We start from the raw sequence: 19094 nt of genomic DNA, 5'->3' as shown, positions 1-19094 counted from the left end.
CACACCCACAGATTGTCAGGAGTATTCATTCAGTCTCCTTTTGGGGTCCTCAATGCCAGAAACTTTGCCTCAAGGGCCAACCAAGTGAACCAGCTCTATCTGCTGCATTTCACAAAGAAATCAAGCAGTCTGAGGTTCCCCTGGAGTCTGTAACAAATTACAGGTCCAAGTTCTCCTTCCTTGTCTTGTGGGGAGGAAGGATGGGCCCTTATGTTCCTGCATCAACTAACAAGACCTTAACAAAATCACTGTTAAGGACCACTACCCCCTACCTCTGATAATGACTCTTGAGTTGTTGCAGCAAGCCTCAGTTTTGACCAAGTTAGACCTGCACAGCACCTTTACTTAGTTAGAATCAGGCTGGGGGATGAGTGAAAATGACATTCATCACCTGTGTTATCATTGTGAAGACAGGGTGATGCCTTTTGGGATTATAAATGCCCTGGCCACCATACAACAGTTAAAGTAAGGTTATTTGGGAGGCACTGGGGCACTGTGTTTGTTTACATAGATAATATTCTCATCTACAGTAAGACCAGTGATGAGCAAGAAGCAAATGTTAGGAACGTTCTTCACCTGCTGCTGTAAAACACCTATTCGTGAAACTGGAGTCATAGTTTCACACCAACACCGTCACCTTTTTGGGCTTTGTGACCTCCAAGTGTAGAGTGCAAACAAATCAAGCCAAGAGCAATGCCACCACAGAGTGGTCACACCCTACTTTGGTCTAGCTGATCCAACAATTCCTTAGCACACAGTGCACCAGTGTGGCACTCCTAACTAGTCCAGGAAACAGGTGCCTTGTTTTAGCACCAGTGCTAAGATTGCTAGACCTTAATGCCCCAATTATCATTAACTTGAATGCCTCAGACATGGTGGGGGGTGGGCATGTTTGTTTCTAACATGAAGGGTCTATTAACCAACTCCACCCCTGTTCATATTTCTCCCACTGGCTTTTCCAAAGTCAGGTAAACTATGACTTTAGAAATGAGCAACTGCTGATAGTCAGCCCTCAAGAATTGAAAGCACTAGCTGAGAAGTGTTAAACTCCAGTTCCTGGTCTAAATGGAACATAAGAACTTGGTGCATATTCAGGTGGGCTTTGTTCTTCAGCCAGTGTGACTTTGTTTTATCATACCAGCCTGAGCAATAACATTAAGGCGGATTCCCTCTCCAGACAATGAAAGCTTCCAACCTCCTCTCTCCCTAGTGTACCTATTATTACTGAATTGTGGACTGCCTTTAATGGGGTCTGATAATGGCAATCTGGAAGACTCAGTGGCAGGGGCTGGACCCCTGGAACAGACCCCCAGAACTCTGTTTGTACCATTCACAGTAAGAGAAGGAGTTCTGCAGTGGGGGCATGCCTCCCCAGGGCCACCCATACATTGGAGTTTCTGTGCAGATGATTTTGGTGTTCTTTAATGGGCAAGGGCATGAAGGTCTATGTTGGGCTTGATAGGTATGTACCCTCAAATAAAGAGCCTAAGGTGTTCTCACAGGCATCTGCAACTCATCCTGTCTTGTACATGGTCTTAACTGTCCCTCGACAATGTCATGGGCCTGATGTCTGGATACATCTCAGTCTGTGTAGGGCAAAGCCAGAAACCACTGTTGAATGTGCTTGACCTTTGAGAAAACCACTTTTACTTAACACAGTCTACCACTGCATCAAGAAATGCAACCTGAAACTCTATTACACAATGAGAAAGCCATACATCAGTTCTATGCATCAGAGTTCTCTGGCTTCCAACTCATCTTAGATGGTCTGAAAGACTTCTGTGGTCAGATGATTCCATGGTTCAGCTTGTTTTCAAGAAAAAGAAACATCAAGTTCTTTGTGTCAATGATGAAAAAGACAATCCAGACCTTTCAGTAAAAGGTGCAAAAGCCAACAATTATCATGGTATGGGGTGCTTCAGTACCCATGGTGTGGGTGATGATACTCAGGCCTCAGTGTCCTATTAAAATTCTATGGTGCAGCAAGATGAGGAGAATCAGACAATGGCAACCACCCTGTTGAGCAGCTGAAGTTTCATATCAAGCAAGAATAGACAAATATTCCACTTGCAAAACTGCAACAGTTTGGTGATGGAACACAGGGGTAAACAGGCCTCTGTCCCAGCTTTTTGGAGAGTGTTGCAGACATCACATTTTAAATGTGTCTACATTTACAAAATACAATGAAGTTGATCAGTAAAACACTATTTGTCAGTCAAATAAAAAATTAAGAAAATCACATATTGGGTTTTACAAAATGCCCCAACCTTACTGTTAATGGTTTAGCTAAAAACAATTAAGTATTGGAGTGACATAGTCAAAGTCCACCCCTCCCACCCCCTGTCCCAGTAGATTTGGTCCCCCTGCAATGAAATGTGGTAACTGCAATCTGTTTTTAAGGGTTTACAGTTGTTAATAGAACAGAATAGATAGAATGCCTTTATTTGTCATATATACACATACAGGTGTACAGTACAATGAAATTCTTTCTTCGCATTTCCCAGCTTGTTTGGAAGTTGGGGTCCGAGCGCAGGGTCAGCCATTGTACAGCGCCCCTGGAGCAGAGAGGGTTAAGGGCCTTGCTCAAGGGCCCAACTGTGGCTGCATGGCAGAGCTGGGATTCAAACTCTCAACCTTTCAGTTGATAGCCCAAAGCTCTACCAACTAGGCTACCACTTTCCCAATAAAGAGTTAGATAACTGTTTTTCCTAAATAAATACAACTCTATTTTATAAAATGTGTTTTGCTTAAGTTTTCTTCATTTACTATCAAATTTTTTTGAATGAAATAAAATATTTACTGTGGCAAATATGGAAAGGACAGAAATACCCTTTTTACTCAAGGTCAAACCAACTCTGGTTACCAATAAACATTAGCGAAACTTTTCACCTGAAGTAAAAACATCTTGCACAGTGGCAGAAACACACACACACACACACACACACACACACACACACACACACACACACAGTAAAGAAGCAGTGGGTTTCCCAAAAGCAAATATTAAACCTATCTATTTCTGTATCCTTTTGACTTCTTTTGCTCCACCTTCATCTTTTTCTTATTCCTGTTCTTTTAGTTGCATTTTTCTTTACTGTATTTTTTTTTACATTTATCTTTTAGTAAAATGATGAACTTTTTGCTTAATTTACCATGATTTTTCATTTTTTTACCCTTAGATATTGGTTGGCTGACAAGGGACGGTCACTAAATTGAGCTTGAATAATAATTTAAAAAACTATTTTATAAACTATATTTTTCATTTGTTAGATGTAGGTGCACTGTTTTCTAGAAGCCAATTAACTGCTTTGTAAGATTTATCACCATCCTAAAAATATGTAGCCTGTGGGGGTCCTGTCCTTGACCAGTACACAGGAGGGTAACAGTGTACATGGCAATAGATGGGCTATAGTTAGTCACTGTATTCTCACAAAGTGCTTGTGCTCATAAAAGCCTATTAAATGGCCTTCAAATGTTTATGTGAGGTAGGGATTCTGAGTACAATGTGGTCGCTAAGCGTAACATAGCTGATAATATTATTAAGCTATGAGTGATCACTGTGTTTACTAATGAAATAAAATGTAATATAACCAGACAGAGAGTTCAGTTATAGAAATGATTTAACTACATTGTTGCATTTGACCTCACTGGGCTGCTTTATGGTAGCTCAGTGGTTAAGGTACTGTTATAGGAATCAGAAGGTTTCCAGTTCAAAACCCACCGCTGCTAAGTTGCCAGGGTTGGGCCGCTGAGCAAGGCCTTTAATCCTCAATTGCTCAAAGTTATTTTAATCCTAATTGTAGGTCGCTTTGGATAAAAGCACCTTGTAAATACCACAAAAGTATTTGTGTCTCTTGCTTAGTAAAATAATTTTACAACAAATTTAGTCAGCATCATTACGTGAAAGCATGAAATGTGACAGTGTTCGAGGAAGCCTAATTATTTTATCATTATTAGTAGTAGTAGTAATAGTAGCAGTGGTAGTATATTTTTTGTTGATTTTACTAATTGCTTTATCTTGGCAAGGGTCGCAGTGGGTCTGGCACCGCCCAAAATCACTGGACGCTGGGTAGGGTTGTACTTTGGATACAGCCCCAGCCCATCGCAGGTTATCACACACTCATCCAGTCACTCATGTGCTTACACCTCCATCTGCATGTTTTTGAGAGATGATAAGAAATTTGAGTACCCAAAGGATCTCCAAAAGATTTTGGGGCATTTATTTGAGTTTCAGAGACAAAGAGAATGTGTGAGGTCAGGCACTGATGATGGAGGTACAGGCCTGGTTTGCAATCAGTGTTTAAATTCATACCAAAGGTGTTTAGTGAGGTTAAGAGCTCTGTGCAGGCCAATAGATTTCCTTCACATTACAAAAGTTTAGACCATAGCTGCAACCGAAATCGCATACTTCCATACTGAACAGTACATGAAAGCAGTACGCAAGAGGGGGTAGTGTGTATGAATATGGAGTATTCAATAAACAGTATGCGAAAGGTGCCCAGATGACCTACTGCATAATTGACCTAGTGCGCCAATGTTTAAGTATGCAAACATAGCACACTGCGGTCCGATAGTCTAACCCATAATTTGGATAACAACTGGAGCTGATAGATGGCGGAAAGCAGAGCAACGGCTCCTTACAAATGTAAGTAAGACAAAAAATAAAAATGTTATGATTGCGTAAACCCTAAGTAACGTTATCAGTAGCTTTGTGGAGAACGACAGAATTAATTTTGTCTGATTTTAAAATTGTTATAATTGACGTCATGCATCATGTGACGTTGGTACGTTCAAGGTTGGGTGCATACTGCACACTTGCTTTACCAATCAAGCAGTGCGCACTGCCTCCAATTTAGTATGTACTGTTTAAGTATGCGGTTTCGGACGCAGCCCATGTCTTTACTGACCTCTCTTTGTGCTCAAGGCGGAGTTATGATAAAAAAACTCCACCCTACAAACTCTTCTCACAAAGTTGCATAAAATGTATTATATATAGTACAATCAATATTAGTGACACACCTGTTAGCAATTATTAAACACCTAATATAGTAATTAGGAGGGGTGCTCTTTACTTTAGCAAATACAAATACAGTAACACAGTGTGTATGAATCTAAGATGTAGAAAAATGAAAGAGAGAGAAAGAGAGAGAGAGATGAGAGTGAATGGAGGTCATCTACTCGCCACATTCTACACATAACTGTAAGTGACATCACAGAAATTATTGCAGCTCGGTCCCTCTCATCTCTTTGTGTGTGTGTGTGTGTGTGTGTGTGTGTGTTTGTGTGTGTGTGTGTGTGTGTGTGTGTGTGTGTGTGTGTGTGTGTGTGTGATTCATTAGTGTTACAGAATACAACGTTCTGTAGATGCATTTAATTCATGCAACTGTAAATCGCAAGAAAAAAAACAGAACTGGTCAGAAAACACCGCTAGCAGGTCAAAAGAGCCCTGCAAAGGCATGTCACAATTCAGTCTCTACAGCCAGCCTCCGCCCACTGCATACACACTCACTTCTAAACTGCAGAGTTATGTGGCCCCCACAAACAAAGACACACATTTTACCGCCTTCAACCCTTTGACCATGAACTGTTAGTTCAGGCCTGAGATGCATCTTTTACCCCTACACTAAACAATGGCTGCCACATTCAGATTTTTTTTATTTCTGGAACATTTTATTGTAAATTCCTTACATTTACTTTGACTTTTATTTGATCTGCTTAACTTTATTTAATTTGTTAATATACCTCCATTCCTGCATTTCAGGCCTGCAACACATTCCAAAAAAAGTTGGGGCAATTTAGGGCTAGTAATGAGGGGAAAAAATTATGTCAACAGGTGATTGTAGAAATTATTTAAATGTTTAAAAACAATGAACCTCAAAGAAAGATTGGAACGGATTTGCATATTTCTCCCTCTACAGTACATAATATCATTGAACAATTCAAGGAATCGGGAGGAATTTTAGTGCGTAGGCAAGCTTAAGCTGAACACCCGTGATCTTCGATCCCTCAGACAGCACTGCCTCAAGAACCGCCACTCATCAATAGCTGATAAAACCACATGGGTGAGGGATTACTTTGGCAAACCTTTGTCAAGCACTACAATACAGAGTTACATGCATAAATGCCTCTTAAAACTTTACTGTGCAAAAAAGAAGCCTTATGTTAATCATGTCCAGAAGCGACGTCGACTTCTCTGGGCTCGGAGGCATCTAGGATGGACTATCACACAGTGGAAACGTTTTCTGTGGTCAGATGAATCAGCCTTCCAGGTCCAAAAAAGTCCAAAAGCCAGGGTCTATCATGGTATGGGGCTGTGTCAGTGCCCTTGGCAAAGGTCATTTACACTTCTGTGATGGCAGCATTAGAAGAAGAGGGTATGGGTACTGGACTGGCCTGCCTGCAGTCCTGACCTGTCCCCAACAGAGAATGTGACAAAACATGAAATATCTCAGGTTCATCCTGTCTGCAATCAAATAAAAGTCAAAGTAAATGTACAAACTCTGTGTTTTTTATTATTTGCATTTTCCATCCTGTCCCAACTTTTTCTGATTTGGGGTTGTTTTCATGAGAAATTAGATGAATCCATGATAAAGATAAATATCTTGGTATTTTCTTATTTTGGTTGATGTGGTGGGTTTACTTCTGGTGAGTTGGTGGTGGGAGCTTTCTCACCTGGGTCTGCTTCAGCGAGATCTGCATCAATAACTGAATCAGAATTATCATCTGTTGACCTTTTGGTGTGCGAATTAAATATTTATCCATTCTCAAAGACCCAAAGTAGGCTGTAGATTGATATGACATCACAAGACATTCCGTATGCTAATAGCCTAATGATTTTCCCCTCCCTTCCTGTGCAATTATTTTTCACTCTTTTCAATAAAATGCAGTGGGGCTCAATGAGGCCCCCTAGTGGGCCGCCGCCCCCTAGTTGAGAAACACTGCATTACAGGATGCATGTTATGCATAAGCTTAAAACTTTTGCATTTAATATCCTGAAGTTACTGAAAAGTCATCCACCTTTTGAAAATGCATATTAAAACTCTGATAGAGGCACTCAGGTGGCGTGGCAGTGTAATGCACTAGCCCACCCATGCAAAGTTTGGTGTCACGGGTCAAGCCAGGGCCTCAATAGACATAGTCTACCTGTGTCTAAAGGGTTAAAAGCCAGATTGTATTGTCATCACAGAGGCACCAGATAAAGTCCTGCACCAGTAAGGTGATGAACCCGACTGCAGGATACTTGACCAAGATAGAACAATACTGGGGCTAAAGAGCCAAGACAAAACAAGAGCAAAAACGATGATCCACAGTCTGAAGCAGAGAGAGTACAGAATAAACAAAGAAAGCATAAGAACAAGGTTGTCACCTTATGTGAGCTACTCAATCCACCAGCATGTAAGAACCCAAGTTCCCAGAAAAGAACAAAGCATAGATTCTCTTGTGAAGGCCACATTTAGAAAGTATCACCCTCCCTGTCCAGAGTTCCCCGAAAAACAGGAAGAATGACAACAAAAGAACTGGCGGAAATACAGTATTTGGGCAGGTCCAAGCCTAATATGACAACCTCAGGAAGGGGAAAGAGTGTAGGTAAGCTGAAGCTAGCAATAAGCTGTCCGATGAAGCTGGAATATCCACTCCCAGCTGCAACAAAGTCATGCTTAATCTAGGAGAGGGATATACAGGACTGTTTTTTAAATTATTGTCATTATTTTTTTTTAAACCATCAAAATTTTAAGCTTATTCTGAACACAAAAGAGAAATATGCTCAAATCTTGTTCCGTTGGATTCAGCCTGCTGCAAGCTATTGTGTCTTGCCTTTGTGATAATGCCATCTAGTCTATCATCAAGTATACAAAAGTTTGCTAATAATGTCCCAAATGTTTTACCTACCGCACTTTGCTAGAGCTGCGTGCTCTGTAACTGTGTGCTGAATTAGTTCTCCACCAAGGCATACTGTTTGGTAAAATGCAGCTTTAATTAATCAGCTTCGTGTGTAGCCTATTACAGCGATTTTGGATGACATAATATTTTATGTTGAAAAATTGCTAGCACACTGTAATACAGTCCTGACATGTTTAGACCTTGGTTTTGATTGTATATTTGTTGTTTACTTCTGTCTCCACAGTGCAGCTTTGATGATACACTGTATCAAACAGTCAGTCTATCCTTGCTCTTTACTTCTCTGTAACCTATATTACATTTGTTAGATTTTGTAGCCTACGCATCTAAATTTCTTAAGCAGCAGTTTAAGTGTAATGCAAACAAGCAAGTTAAGTAAGTAACTCAATAAACTCTGGTCTCAATAAAAGTGGGAAAAACTAAGTATGTGGGCCATTAACATCCAATCAAATAAAACAAAATGTAACATGTAACATACGAGAAATAAATGCTCAAATCGTTTTAGCCAGACCTTCAGATCGATGAATGCAGGTGTGTTGGTTGTCACTCAGGAAGAAACCCTCCTTGCACTGGCACTCGTAGCTACCCATGGTGTTCACACAGATTTGCTGGCATCCACCATTGTTGTCCTGACACTCGTCCACATCTACAACCAAACAAGAAGAAAAAGAAAAGGGCATTTAGCAGTCTTAAACCCCTTTCAACATTTTCTCAACATTGAAATAGATTTTATAATAAAATGTAACAGAAAATCTCACATAACTTTTTTAAGACTTAGAGATTTTAAAAGTTATTAACCAGGTTTGCATTACTGTAAAACTTAATTAAATGTGTAAATGCTTTATGGAGATGATATAAGTAGGTAAGTCCACATCATGTGTCATTAATTTCCCATTAGAGAAGAGTTAGCATGTCTATTTCAACTGTAAAGAAAAATAGATATAAAATGATATGAACTGTACTGAAATGTTTGCCACATGCTGTTATTAAGATGTTTAAAATGACAAAGCTAAGCCTGTAGATGCCTAAATAAAGTAAATGATATAAAAGATTAAACAAATTACACTTAAGCACTTATGCTCAATTAAGCTCATTAGGTAAACACTTAAGTTACATCTAGCAAAATAATGAATTAAAAAGTACAAATAAAGTGTCCATTAGATAAGTAGTGTTTCTATACTCATTGTCCATTTTATCAGCTCTCCTGACCATATAGAAGCACTTTGAAGTTCTACAATTACTGACTGTAGTCCATCTGTTTCTCTACATACTTTTTTAGCCTGCTTTCACCCTGTTCTTCAATGGTCAGGATCCCGACAGGACCACTACACAGCAGGTATTATTTAGGTGGTGGATCATTCTCAGCACTGCAGTGACAATGACATGGTGGTGGTGTGTTAGTGTGTGTTGTGCTGGTATGAGTGGATCAGACACAGCAGCGCTGAGTTTTTTTAACACCTCACTGTCACTGCTGGACTGAGAATAGTCCACCAACCAAAAACATCCAGCCAACAGCGCTCCAGCGTCCTGTGACCAAAAATGGAGGTCTAGAAGATGACCAACTCAAACAGCAGCAATAGATGAGCGATCGTCTCTGACTTTACATCTACAAGGTGAACCAACTAGGTAGGAGAGTCTAATAGAGTGGACAGTGAGTGGACACGGTATTTAAAAACTCCAGTAGTGCTGCTGTGTCTGATCCACTCATACCAGCACAACACACACTAACACACCACCACCATGTCATTGTCACTGCAGAGCTGAGAATGATCCACCACCTAAATAATACCTGCTCTGTGGTGGTCCTGGGAGAGTCCTGACCATTGAAGAACAGCATGAAACAAAGCATGTAGACAAACAGATGGACTACAGTCAGTAATTGTAGAACTATAAAGTGCTTTTATATGGTAAGTGGAGCTGATGAAATGGATAGTGAGTGTAGAAACAGGAGGTGGTTTTAATGTTATGGTTGATTGGAGTATAAATATAATTACGATGTGACTGATGTAAAATGTTTAAGATGAAAGGTGTATATTATGTCAATTATGTATGTTATATTGCTGTAAATTAAAAAAATCAACCATGGATGAGTCCATACATTTAGGTGAATAAGGTGCCCACACACACACACACACACACAATTACACAGTGAGTAACTTGAGGCCAGCATGTTTTGCCCTGTAATCAAAAGGCCACACGGTTATTTGTGAAAGTGACTGCTTTTGTTTATTTGTGGTTATTTTCTTCTCCTTTTCTTTCTCTCAATCAGGCAGTAGCTGGTTACATGCAGAACAGGAATGTTCCGGAATCTATACAAGCATCCTCCCGACAGCCACACAAATAAACTCAGAGGCAAAGACACACGCAGGTAGAGAGAAATACAGACTGGTTAGTTAAAGACCAGAAAAGCTTTTAATTCTTATTCACAAGCTGAACTAAAAACTGAAATGACATCCACGTGCATGTGTGAGACATTGTGTGCATGTGTGTCACTTCTGCAAATTGGGACACTTTGAAAATTGCAATAAAAACAATAATCTGTAATTTGTTAATTTTCTTAAACCTTCATTTAACTGATGAAAGTGCCAAGAAATTACTTTTAATGTTTTGGTTGACCAACTTGTGTAAAAAAACAGAAACACATCAATTTGATGCAAAAATTTCACTAGTAAAACTGTAACAATTAGTATGTTTAGTTCCAAAGTAATTATAAACTTTCATTTAAAGGAAAGGTTATGAAACAGTGGTAAACATAGGCCGCTCAGGTAGTACAGCAGTAAAAACACATTTTTTAGCACACCAGAGCTGGGTTCTCGAATACATCGCATCGAGTGTCGGCTCTGCCTGCCGGCTGGGCTGAGAAGCCACATGAACAACGATTGGCCTGTTGTTCATATAGCGGTGGGGTATTAAGCCGGATAGGGAGTCTCTCCTGACTGATGCAACTACGACCTCTGCTGGCTGATTGATGGTGCCTGCACAGAGACGGGGAGAGAGTGCGGATCAGGGTGTGTCTCTCCGAACACAGAGCTGGTCCGCAGCTGATCTCGTCTGGTGTAGGTGACAAAATGCATACGGCTGCTGCCCACGCATCGGAGGGGGCATGGGTTAGCTTCGTTCTCCTCAATCTGAGCCGGGGCTGGCATTAGTAGAGAGGAAGCATGACGCAATCGGGCAATTGGACGCAGTAAAAGTCGGGAGAAAACAATAAGAAAAAAAAAGTGGTAAACACGCCTCTTAAATTTCTAAATTTGTTTAAATTTACAAAATTAAATCAATATGGTCGATGAAAAATTTAAGTAACATTTTAAGAGAATTAACAATTTAGAGATTGGTATTGTATCATGTTTATATTAATTTATTTTCATTTTAATTCATTTTAATTTTAATTTAATGTACTACTGTACAGTATATTGCAGTAAGTAATTTTGTGTGCATACTGGAAGAGCTCTAACATAGACATTTTGTTTTAGCAATGGAAAACAGTATCACACTTGAGTACGTTTTATACATCTGTAACTTTGTATTTTGTAAATTACTCTTAGAAATTGTGCAGCTATGTACTAACTATATAGATACATATAAACACTAAATCCAGACTAACTGTTTAAAACTGGGCCACACAGCGTGGCCTCCCAACTAATGTTTTGTTCTGAGTACAGGTTATAAGCTACTGTAAATTAGATTCCAGTGTTCTGTCATAAAATTGCAGACAAAGCAAGCGTCAACACTACTAGTCAGAGTAGCATTAGTTACTACTATGGAAACTCCCACAGGACCACACAGATATGCGCAAGCATACACAAACCATCATAAAATGCCCAAACCCCCATAGCTGCTACCTAATTTAGTCACAGTGGTTTATTATGCAGCTCATGGATTTACCTGGAAACATGAGTCTTATTTTAGGCACAGTGAGGCAGCTCATTAACACAGCCAAGACAGCAAAGGCCTTTACTGCCCGAGCAAGTGGTGGAACTTTCTTCCTAAAGGTTTTCATCAGGAACATCTTCTTACAAGCACAATTTCTAATTATTATTAAATACACTTTTTAAGTAAAGTCATTTTATGTCTTGATTAAACTAATTAAAAACAATCCACAGCCTACAAAATGTATGCAAGGCACAAAAACAGATTGATACGATTGCATAAATTTAGGACACATTTCATCATTACATTTACATTTTCTGCATTTAGCAGACGCTCTTATCCAGAGCGACTTACAGAAGTGCTTCCATAGTGAGCATTACCCTACTCTAGTTTAAGTAGACAACAGTCCAAGAATACAAATCTACTGAAACCCTGTTAGAACCATGTTTTTGCAAGAAATAAATAAAAGCATAAGTAAGTATAAGTCAGCTTAAGTGCTTAGTAAAGAGGTGGGTTTTTAATCATCTTTTGAAGACAGCGAGAGACTCAGATGTCCTGACAGACAATGGAAGCTCGTTCCACCACTTGGGTGCAAGTACAGAGGAGAGCCTTGATGCTTGTCTTCCCCAGGTTCTGGGTGGAGGGTCAAGTCGAGCAAGACTAGTAGCCTGGAGGTTGCGTGGTACAGAGCGGGATTTTATTAGACCTCAAAGGTAGCTTAGGGCTGGTCCATTTTTGGCTTTGTAGGCGAGTATCAGTGTTTTAAACTGAATGCGTGCAGCTACAGGAAGCCAGTGATGGGAATGCAGCAATGGGGTGATGTGGCAGTGTTTAGGTTGGTTATAAACCAGCCGAGCAGCTGCATTTTGGATGAGTTGTAAGGGTTAAATAGTGGACATAGGAGCACCTGCCAGGAGGGGGTTTCACAGTCCAACCGTCAGATGGACAACAACAAGTGACTGGACGAGTATCTGAGTGGCTTCCATGGAGAGAAATGGACGAATCTTTTTGATGTTGTAGAGGAGGAACTGTCACGACCTTGTTATGTTGGCTACATGAGGAGAGAAGGTTGTGTCTGAGAGACTGAGAGAGAGCTTATAGTCCAGATTTAACCCCATCTGATTTCCACCTTTTTGGACCACTCAAAGAAGCTTTAAGAGGCAAAAGATTTTCATGTGATGATGACGTCAGAGCAGTGGTGCATCAGCAGCTACGCTCTCAAGCAAAAACATTTTTTGCTGATGGCATTAAAAAGTTGGTATGACGCTGGGAAGAATGCATCGGAAGGTGATTATGTAGGAAAGTGATGTCATTTGTTTTTGAAATTCTTAATAAATAGAGAAACCTCGTACAATAAAATTCTAAAATGAAGTTTATACATTCAAATTGTAAACATTTTCTCTAGACTCGAACTTCCATAGATAATGTGTGTTGATTTTGCAAAGAAGACTGACAGGACAACAGAACAGACACTGTGTGCTGAAGCTGATAAAGCTTAAAAACATCTACCCAGTCTGAGGAACTACCATAGATTGGCCGTAAGCAGTACACAATCTTAAGATCAACATGCTCAATGCCAAGCATCAGGTGGAGTGATTTTAAAGCACACACAGCCCCACAGTCCCACAGTTAAAGCAGCAGAACCACTTTATTTACAGTGATAAATCTCCAATTGGCAATCTTACCTGAGTTTGGCATATTCCTACAGAATGCTTTGGTTGGTTACCATAGGAACACTAGTTATGTTCAGTGTAGAAGGAATACAAGTCTAGGGCTGTTTTTTGTGGCTTGCAGGTAAGGTCTCTAAATGTGTTCTGTTGAGTTTTGGTTGGAAGACCTATCGATTCATGCACATCAAACATCTTTGAATGAACAATAACCGCAGGACAAACCTAAATATCAAACATCAGAGCACTGCACCCAGGTGGCGCAGCGGGATATTCTGCTAGCACACCAGCGCCGAGATTCTGAACTCCCTTGGTTCAAAACTCGGCGTTGCCACCGGTCGGCTTAGCGCCATCTAGCGGGCATAATTGGCAGTGACTGCAGCCGACACTAATTGTCCACCATGTCTGCTAGGGCGGGATGACCGGACTTAAGTGGGTGGGGTCTTCAAACACTGTGCAAGGAATCTGATTAGCAGATAGAGGCGCCTGTGCAGAATGCATGAGCAAAAAGAAGGGGTCAGCTAAGAAGGAGTCGGAGGAGGCGTGAGCAGAAAATATACCCTCCTCAAATGCAATCAGGGATCACCAGCAGCGGAAGACAAACTGACTATGCTAAATCCAAAGAAAAAATGGGAGAAAATGCATAAATAAATTAAAAAAACCTCAGAGCACAACTTCACCAGGGCTGTTGGGCCTAAATGGCAGCACATCCCCACAGTTATGCTCCAAAATCTAATGTAAAGCCACCCAGAAGAGTGGATAGCACAAAGGAGAGTGCCACTGGTTTGAAGTGTGTTAATTGTGCACAACGTGTTGCCATATAGAGTAAATAAAATAATGCTAAAATGTGTAAAATAAATATACATTATAACTTTCATTTGTTGGTGTATGCATCTTTGATGTCAGAGGCACTTATGTGCATATTTTTTGTGGATCTGGAGCATCACTGGCTGCGTCCACTAGAGGAGTGCCAAAAATCATCAATTAAATTAAAATGAAAAAAAAAATCTTAATAAGCCCAATTAAAATGCACAAATATCACATTTATTTTTGCTGATGCACACAAGCGCCACACTGAATGACAGCAGTTAATTCACAACAGCCATCTTACGCAGTTAAAAGCAAGCTAATTCCCAGCCTAAGGAACTAATCAGTGTGGCCTTGACTCATATGACTTTTACTGCCTGTGTGTTTAGTGATGTGTTTAATGTGTGAATGGAAACGGATATCATCAAAGTGACAGCGCTCTCGCTTATTCTGAAAAATAAGCAAAAAACAACATTACAGCTGTCATCTTTCGAATAAAGCTAGCACTGCCAAAATGTGCGTGGCCTGGCACTGGAGCCGGCAAGTTTAAACTAAAGTGTGTTTGTTTTGTTTCATTGCACTTGTGTAAACTTTAATTTGGACGACATCAGGGACAACATGACAAAACAGGGGATGAGGAAGAACAGAATGCAAATCTGGCTTCAGAGCCACTGAAAAGACATAAAAGCAGAAATGCAAATTAACTCATTTTTCTTAAACAACAACATAGATTTTATTCATCCGCCTTGTTTTTGCACATTCCCTTCTTCCTTTTCACAAAAAGGGGGGGGGATCTGAAAGTTAAACAGACAGAAGGATAAAAAGATAAGCGTCAGCGGCAGACATTCATTAAACTGACCAGATGATCAGCACATTGAGTCCGGCAGCTGGAACAAGTAAAGTAAATAAATAAGAATCAAAATGAAAAAAGACAGAGAGGAACTGCACTAGATTAGCCTTTAATCAGACTCCCCCATCAGCCAATCTTAAATCAGTTAGACTTTTAACTTGTTGACATGCAGCATCTGGGAGCCTGTGAAATGACTTCTGACATAGGTTCTACTTGACAGAGGGGCTGTTTGCCACAGTTTGCACTCACTGCAGCATGTGTGTGTGTGTGTGTGTGCACATCCAGTTAAAACAAACACATAACTAAGTGCGGATATGGCAAAGCAAAGCTGAGCACATACACAACTGCTTAACAAAAAGCGGGAACGTAAATGAAAACCTTTAGACACTAAACCAACCCACTTTGACTTTGGACTTTGGATCTGGGGGGGAATAATGTCAAAGTGTACTGAGTACAGATTGTATACCCTAACTATATACAAAATGTATATGTATGGTAAGTGTAGCTTATAATTAGTTATGTATGTGTATGCAGATAGGCGTACTGGATGGATAGATAAACAGACAGACACAGACGGACGGAAGAACGGACAGACAGACAGACAGACAGATAGATAGACAGAGATGACAGACAGAGATAGACAGACAGACAGACAGACAGACAGACAGACAGAGACAGACAGACAGAAAGACAGATATACGCAGACAGAGACAGACAGACAGACAGACAGACAGAGAGAGAGAGAGAGAGAGAGAGAGAGAGATAGATAGATAGATAGATAGATAGATAGATAGATAGATAGATAGATACAGTGCCTTGCAAAAGTATTCAGCCCCCTTGAACTTTTCAACCTTTTGCCACATTTCAGGCTTTAAACATAACGATATGAAATTGTAATTTTTTGTGAAGAATCAACAACAAGCGGGACACAATCATGAAGTGGAACGAAATTTATTGGATATTTTAAACTTTTTTTAGAAATAAAAAACTGAAAAGTGGGGCGTGCAATATTATTCGGCCCCCTTGCGTTAATACTTTGTAGCGCCACCTTTTGCTGCGATTACAGCTGCAAGTCGCTTGGGGTATGTCTCTATTAGTTTTGCACATCGATATACTGAAATTTTTGCCCATTCTTCCTTGCAAAACAGCTCGAGCTCAGTGAGGTTGGATGGAGAGCGTTTGTGAACAGCAGTTTTCAGCTCTTTCCACAGATTCTCGATGGGATTCAGGTCTGGACTTTGACTTGGCCATTTTAACACCTGGATACGTTTATTTGTGAACCATTCCATTGTAGATTTTGCTTTATGTTTTGGATCATTGTCTTGTTGGAAGATAAATCACCGTCCCAGTCTCAGGTCTTTTGCAGACTGCAACAGGTTTTCTTCCAGAATGGTCCTGTATTTGGCTCCATCCATCTTCCCATCAATTTTAACCATCTTCCCTGTCCCTGCTGAAGAAAAGCAGGCCCAAACCATGATGCTGCCACCACCATGTTTGACAGTGGGGATGGTGTGTTCAGGGTGATGAGCTGTGTTGCTTTTATGCCAAACATAACGTTTTGCGTTGTGGCCAAAAAGTTCGATTTTGGTTTCATCTGACCAGAGCACCTTCTTCCACATGTTTGGTGTGTCTCCCAGGTGACTTTTTATGGATATCTTTGAGAAATGGCTTTCTTCTTGCCACTCTTCCATAAAGGCCAGATTTGTGCAGTGTACGACTGATTGTTGTCCTATGGACAGATTCTCCCACCTCAGCTGTAGATCTCTGCAGTTCATTCAGAGTGATCATGGGCCTCTTGGCTGCATCTCTGATCAGTCTTCTCCTTGTTTGAGCTGAAAGTTTAGAGGGACGGCCGGGTCTTGGTAGATTTGCAGTGGTCTGATACTCCCTTCATTTCAATATGATCGCTTGCACAGTGCTCCTTGAGATGTTTAAAGCTTGGGAAATCTTTTTGTATCCAAATTCGGCTTTAAACTTCTCCACAACAGTATCTCGGACCTGCCTGGTGTGTTTCTTGGTCTTCATGATGCTCTCTGCGCTTTAAACAGAACTCTGAGACTATCACAGAGCAGGTGCATTTATACGGAGACTTGATTACACACAGGTGGATTCTATTTATCACCATCAGTCATTTAGGTCAACATTGGATCATTCAGAGATCCTCACTGAACTTCTGGAGTGAGTTTGCTGCACTGAAAGTAAAGGGGCTGAATAATATTGCACGCCCCACTTTTCAGGTTTTTATTTCTAAAAAAAGTTTAAAATATCCAATAAATTTCGTTCCACTTCACGATTGTGTCGCACTTGTTATTGATTCTTCACAAAAAATTACAATTTCATATCTTTATGTTTAAAGCCTGAAATGTGGCAAAAGGTTGAAAAGTTCAAGGGGGCTGAATACTTTTGCAAGGCACTGTAGATAGATAGATAGATAGATAGATAGATAGATAGATAGATAGATAGATAGATAGATAGATAGATAGATAGCATCACTTGCCATAGAGTCAAGTTTTAGCCTTGGCAACTTCCTAAACATTACAATGTGCTAGTGATAAGCTTATTGTCTGATTTTTTAAATTCTTGTTAAAACTGTATTTTAACAGTGAGTTTATTAGCCCAGTTTTTAAGTAAAACTTGAACAGATATTTACAATAATGCCCAAGCTGCCAAATTCACAAAGAGAGCACAGATAAAGCAGTTCAATATGATGCACTCAATACAGCTGAAAGTTAACGGGTGATAACAGCTATTTGCCGGCTATAGGAAAGCCTCAGACTTTAACCTGATGTTTGACACAGCTGATGCATGATCTTAGTAGAAATAAGAAAGAAATATTAAGAAATATAAGCATAGCTTTTAAAGTAATTACATTCTTCATTATATAACATTAAACCACCTCCTTGTTTCTACATTTACTGTCCATTTTATCAGCTCCACTTACCATATAGAAACACTTTGTAGTTCTACAATTACTGACCGTAAACCATCTGTTTCTCTACATACTTTTTAAACCTCCTTTCACCCTGTTCTTCAATAGTCAGGACCCCCACAGGACCACTACAGAGCAGGTATTATTTCAGTGGTGGATCATTCTCAGCACTGCAGTGACACTGACATGGTGTTGGTGTGTTAGTGTGTGTTGTGCTGGTATGAGTAGATCAGACACAGCAGCGCTGATGGACTGAGAATAGTCCACCAACCAAAAATATATCCAGCCAACAGCGCCCCGTGGGCAGCGTCCTGTGACCACTGATGAAGGTCTAGAAGTGACCAACTCAAACAGCAGCAATAGATGAGCGATCGTCTCTGACTTCTACATCTACAAGGTGGACCAACTAGGTTTAATAGAGTGGACAGTGAGTGGACATGGTATTTCAAAACTCCAGCAGCGCTGCTGTGTCTGATTGACTCATATCAGCACAACACACACTAACACACCACCACCATGTCATGGTCACTGCAGTGCTGAGAATAATCCACCACCTAAATAATACCTGCTCTGTTGTGGTCCTGTGGGGGTCCTGACCATTGAAGAACAGGGTAATTGTAATTGTAGAACTACAAAGTGGTCCTATATGGTAAGGGGAGCTGATAAAATGGACAGTGAGTGTAGAAACAAGGAGGTGGTTTTAATGTTATGGCTGATTAGTGTATCTATAACTGCTAAACTATAATCTCCCTTTACCTAATAATTACAAATAAGCATTTGTAATTGTCCTTGTATTGATCCTATGATTTTTTATAATCATTTACATTTAGATTTGTGGCAATTTGCAGACGCTTTCACCCAAAGCGACTTACAATTATCACTGAAAACAATTGAGGGTTAAGGGCCTTGCTCAGGGGCCCAACAATGGCAACTTGGTAATAGTGGGGCTCCAACCAGCAACCTTATGATTACTAGTCCATTACCTTAATCACTGAGCTACCACTAGTCTGGGCACATCAAATTTTATTTTATTTTGTTTTATCAAGCATTTGATTCGTTTTACTCTTTTTCT

The 19094-nt window shown here is 40.2% G+C and overlaps 1 protein-coding gene across 2 annotated transcripts in view; it reads right to left on the bottom strand.

Annotated features, from left to right (window-relative positions):
* The window catches only part of scube1 (signal peptide, CUB domain, EGF-like 1), a 129364-nt gene that overhangs the window by 70644 nt on the left and 39626 nt on the right, over window positions 1-19094 (bottom strand). For both annotated transcript variants that reach the window (XM_063005349.1, XM_063005356.1), the window contains exon 4: window positions 8411-8545. In XM_063005349.1, coding sequence (XP_062861419.1) covers window positions 8411-8545 — 135 coding nt within the window. The remainder of the gene's footprint in view (window positions 1-8410; window positions 8546-19094) is intronic.

The sequence above is a fragment of the Trichomycterus rosablanca genome, chromosome 1, assembly GCF_030014385.1.
Source record: "Trichomycterus rosablanca isolate fTriRos1 chromosome 1, fTriRos1.hap1, whole genome shotgun sequence".
NCBI classification, from domain to species: Eukaryota; Metazoa; Chordata; class Actinopteri; order Siluriformes; family Trichomycteridae; genus Trichomycterus; species Trichomycterus rosablanca.
Note: the sequence above shows the minus strand (reverse complement) of the source record. Positions and strands in the feature narration are given on the sequence as shown.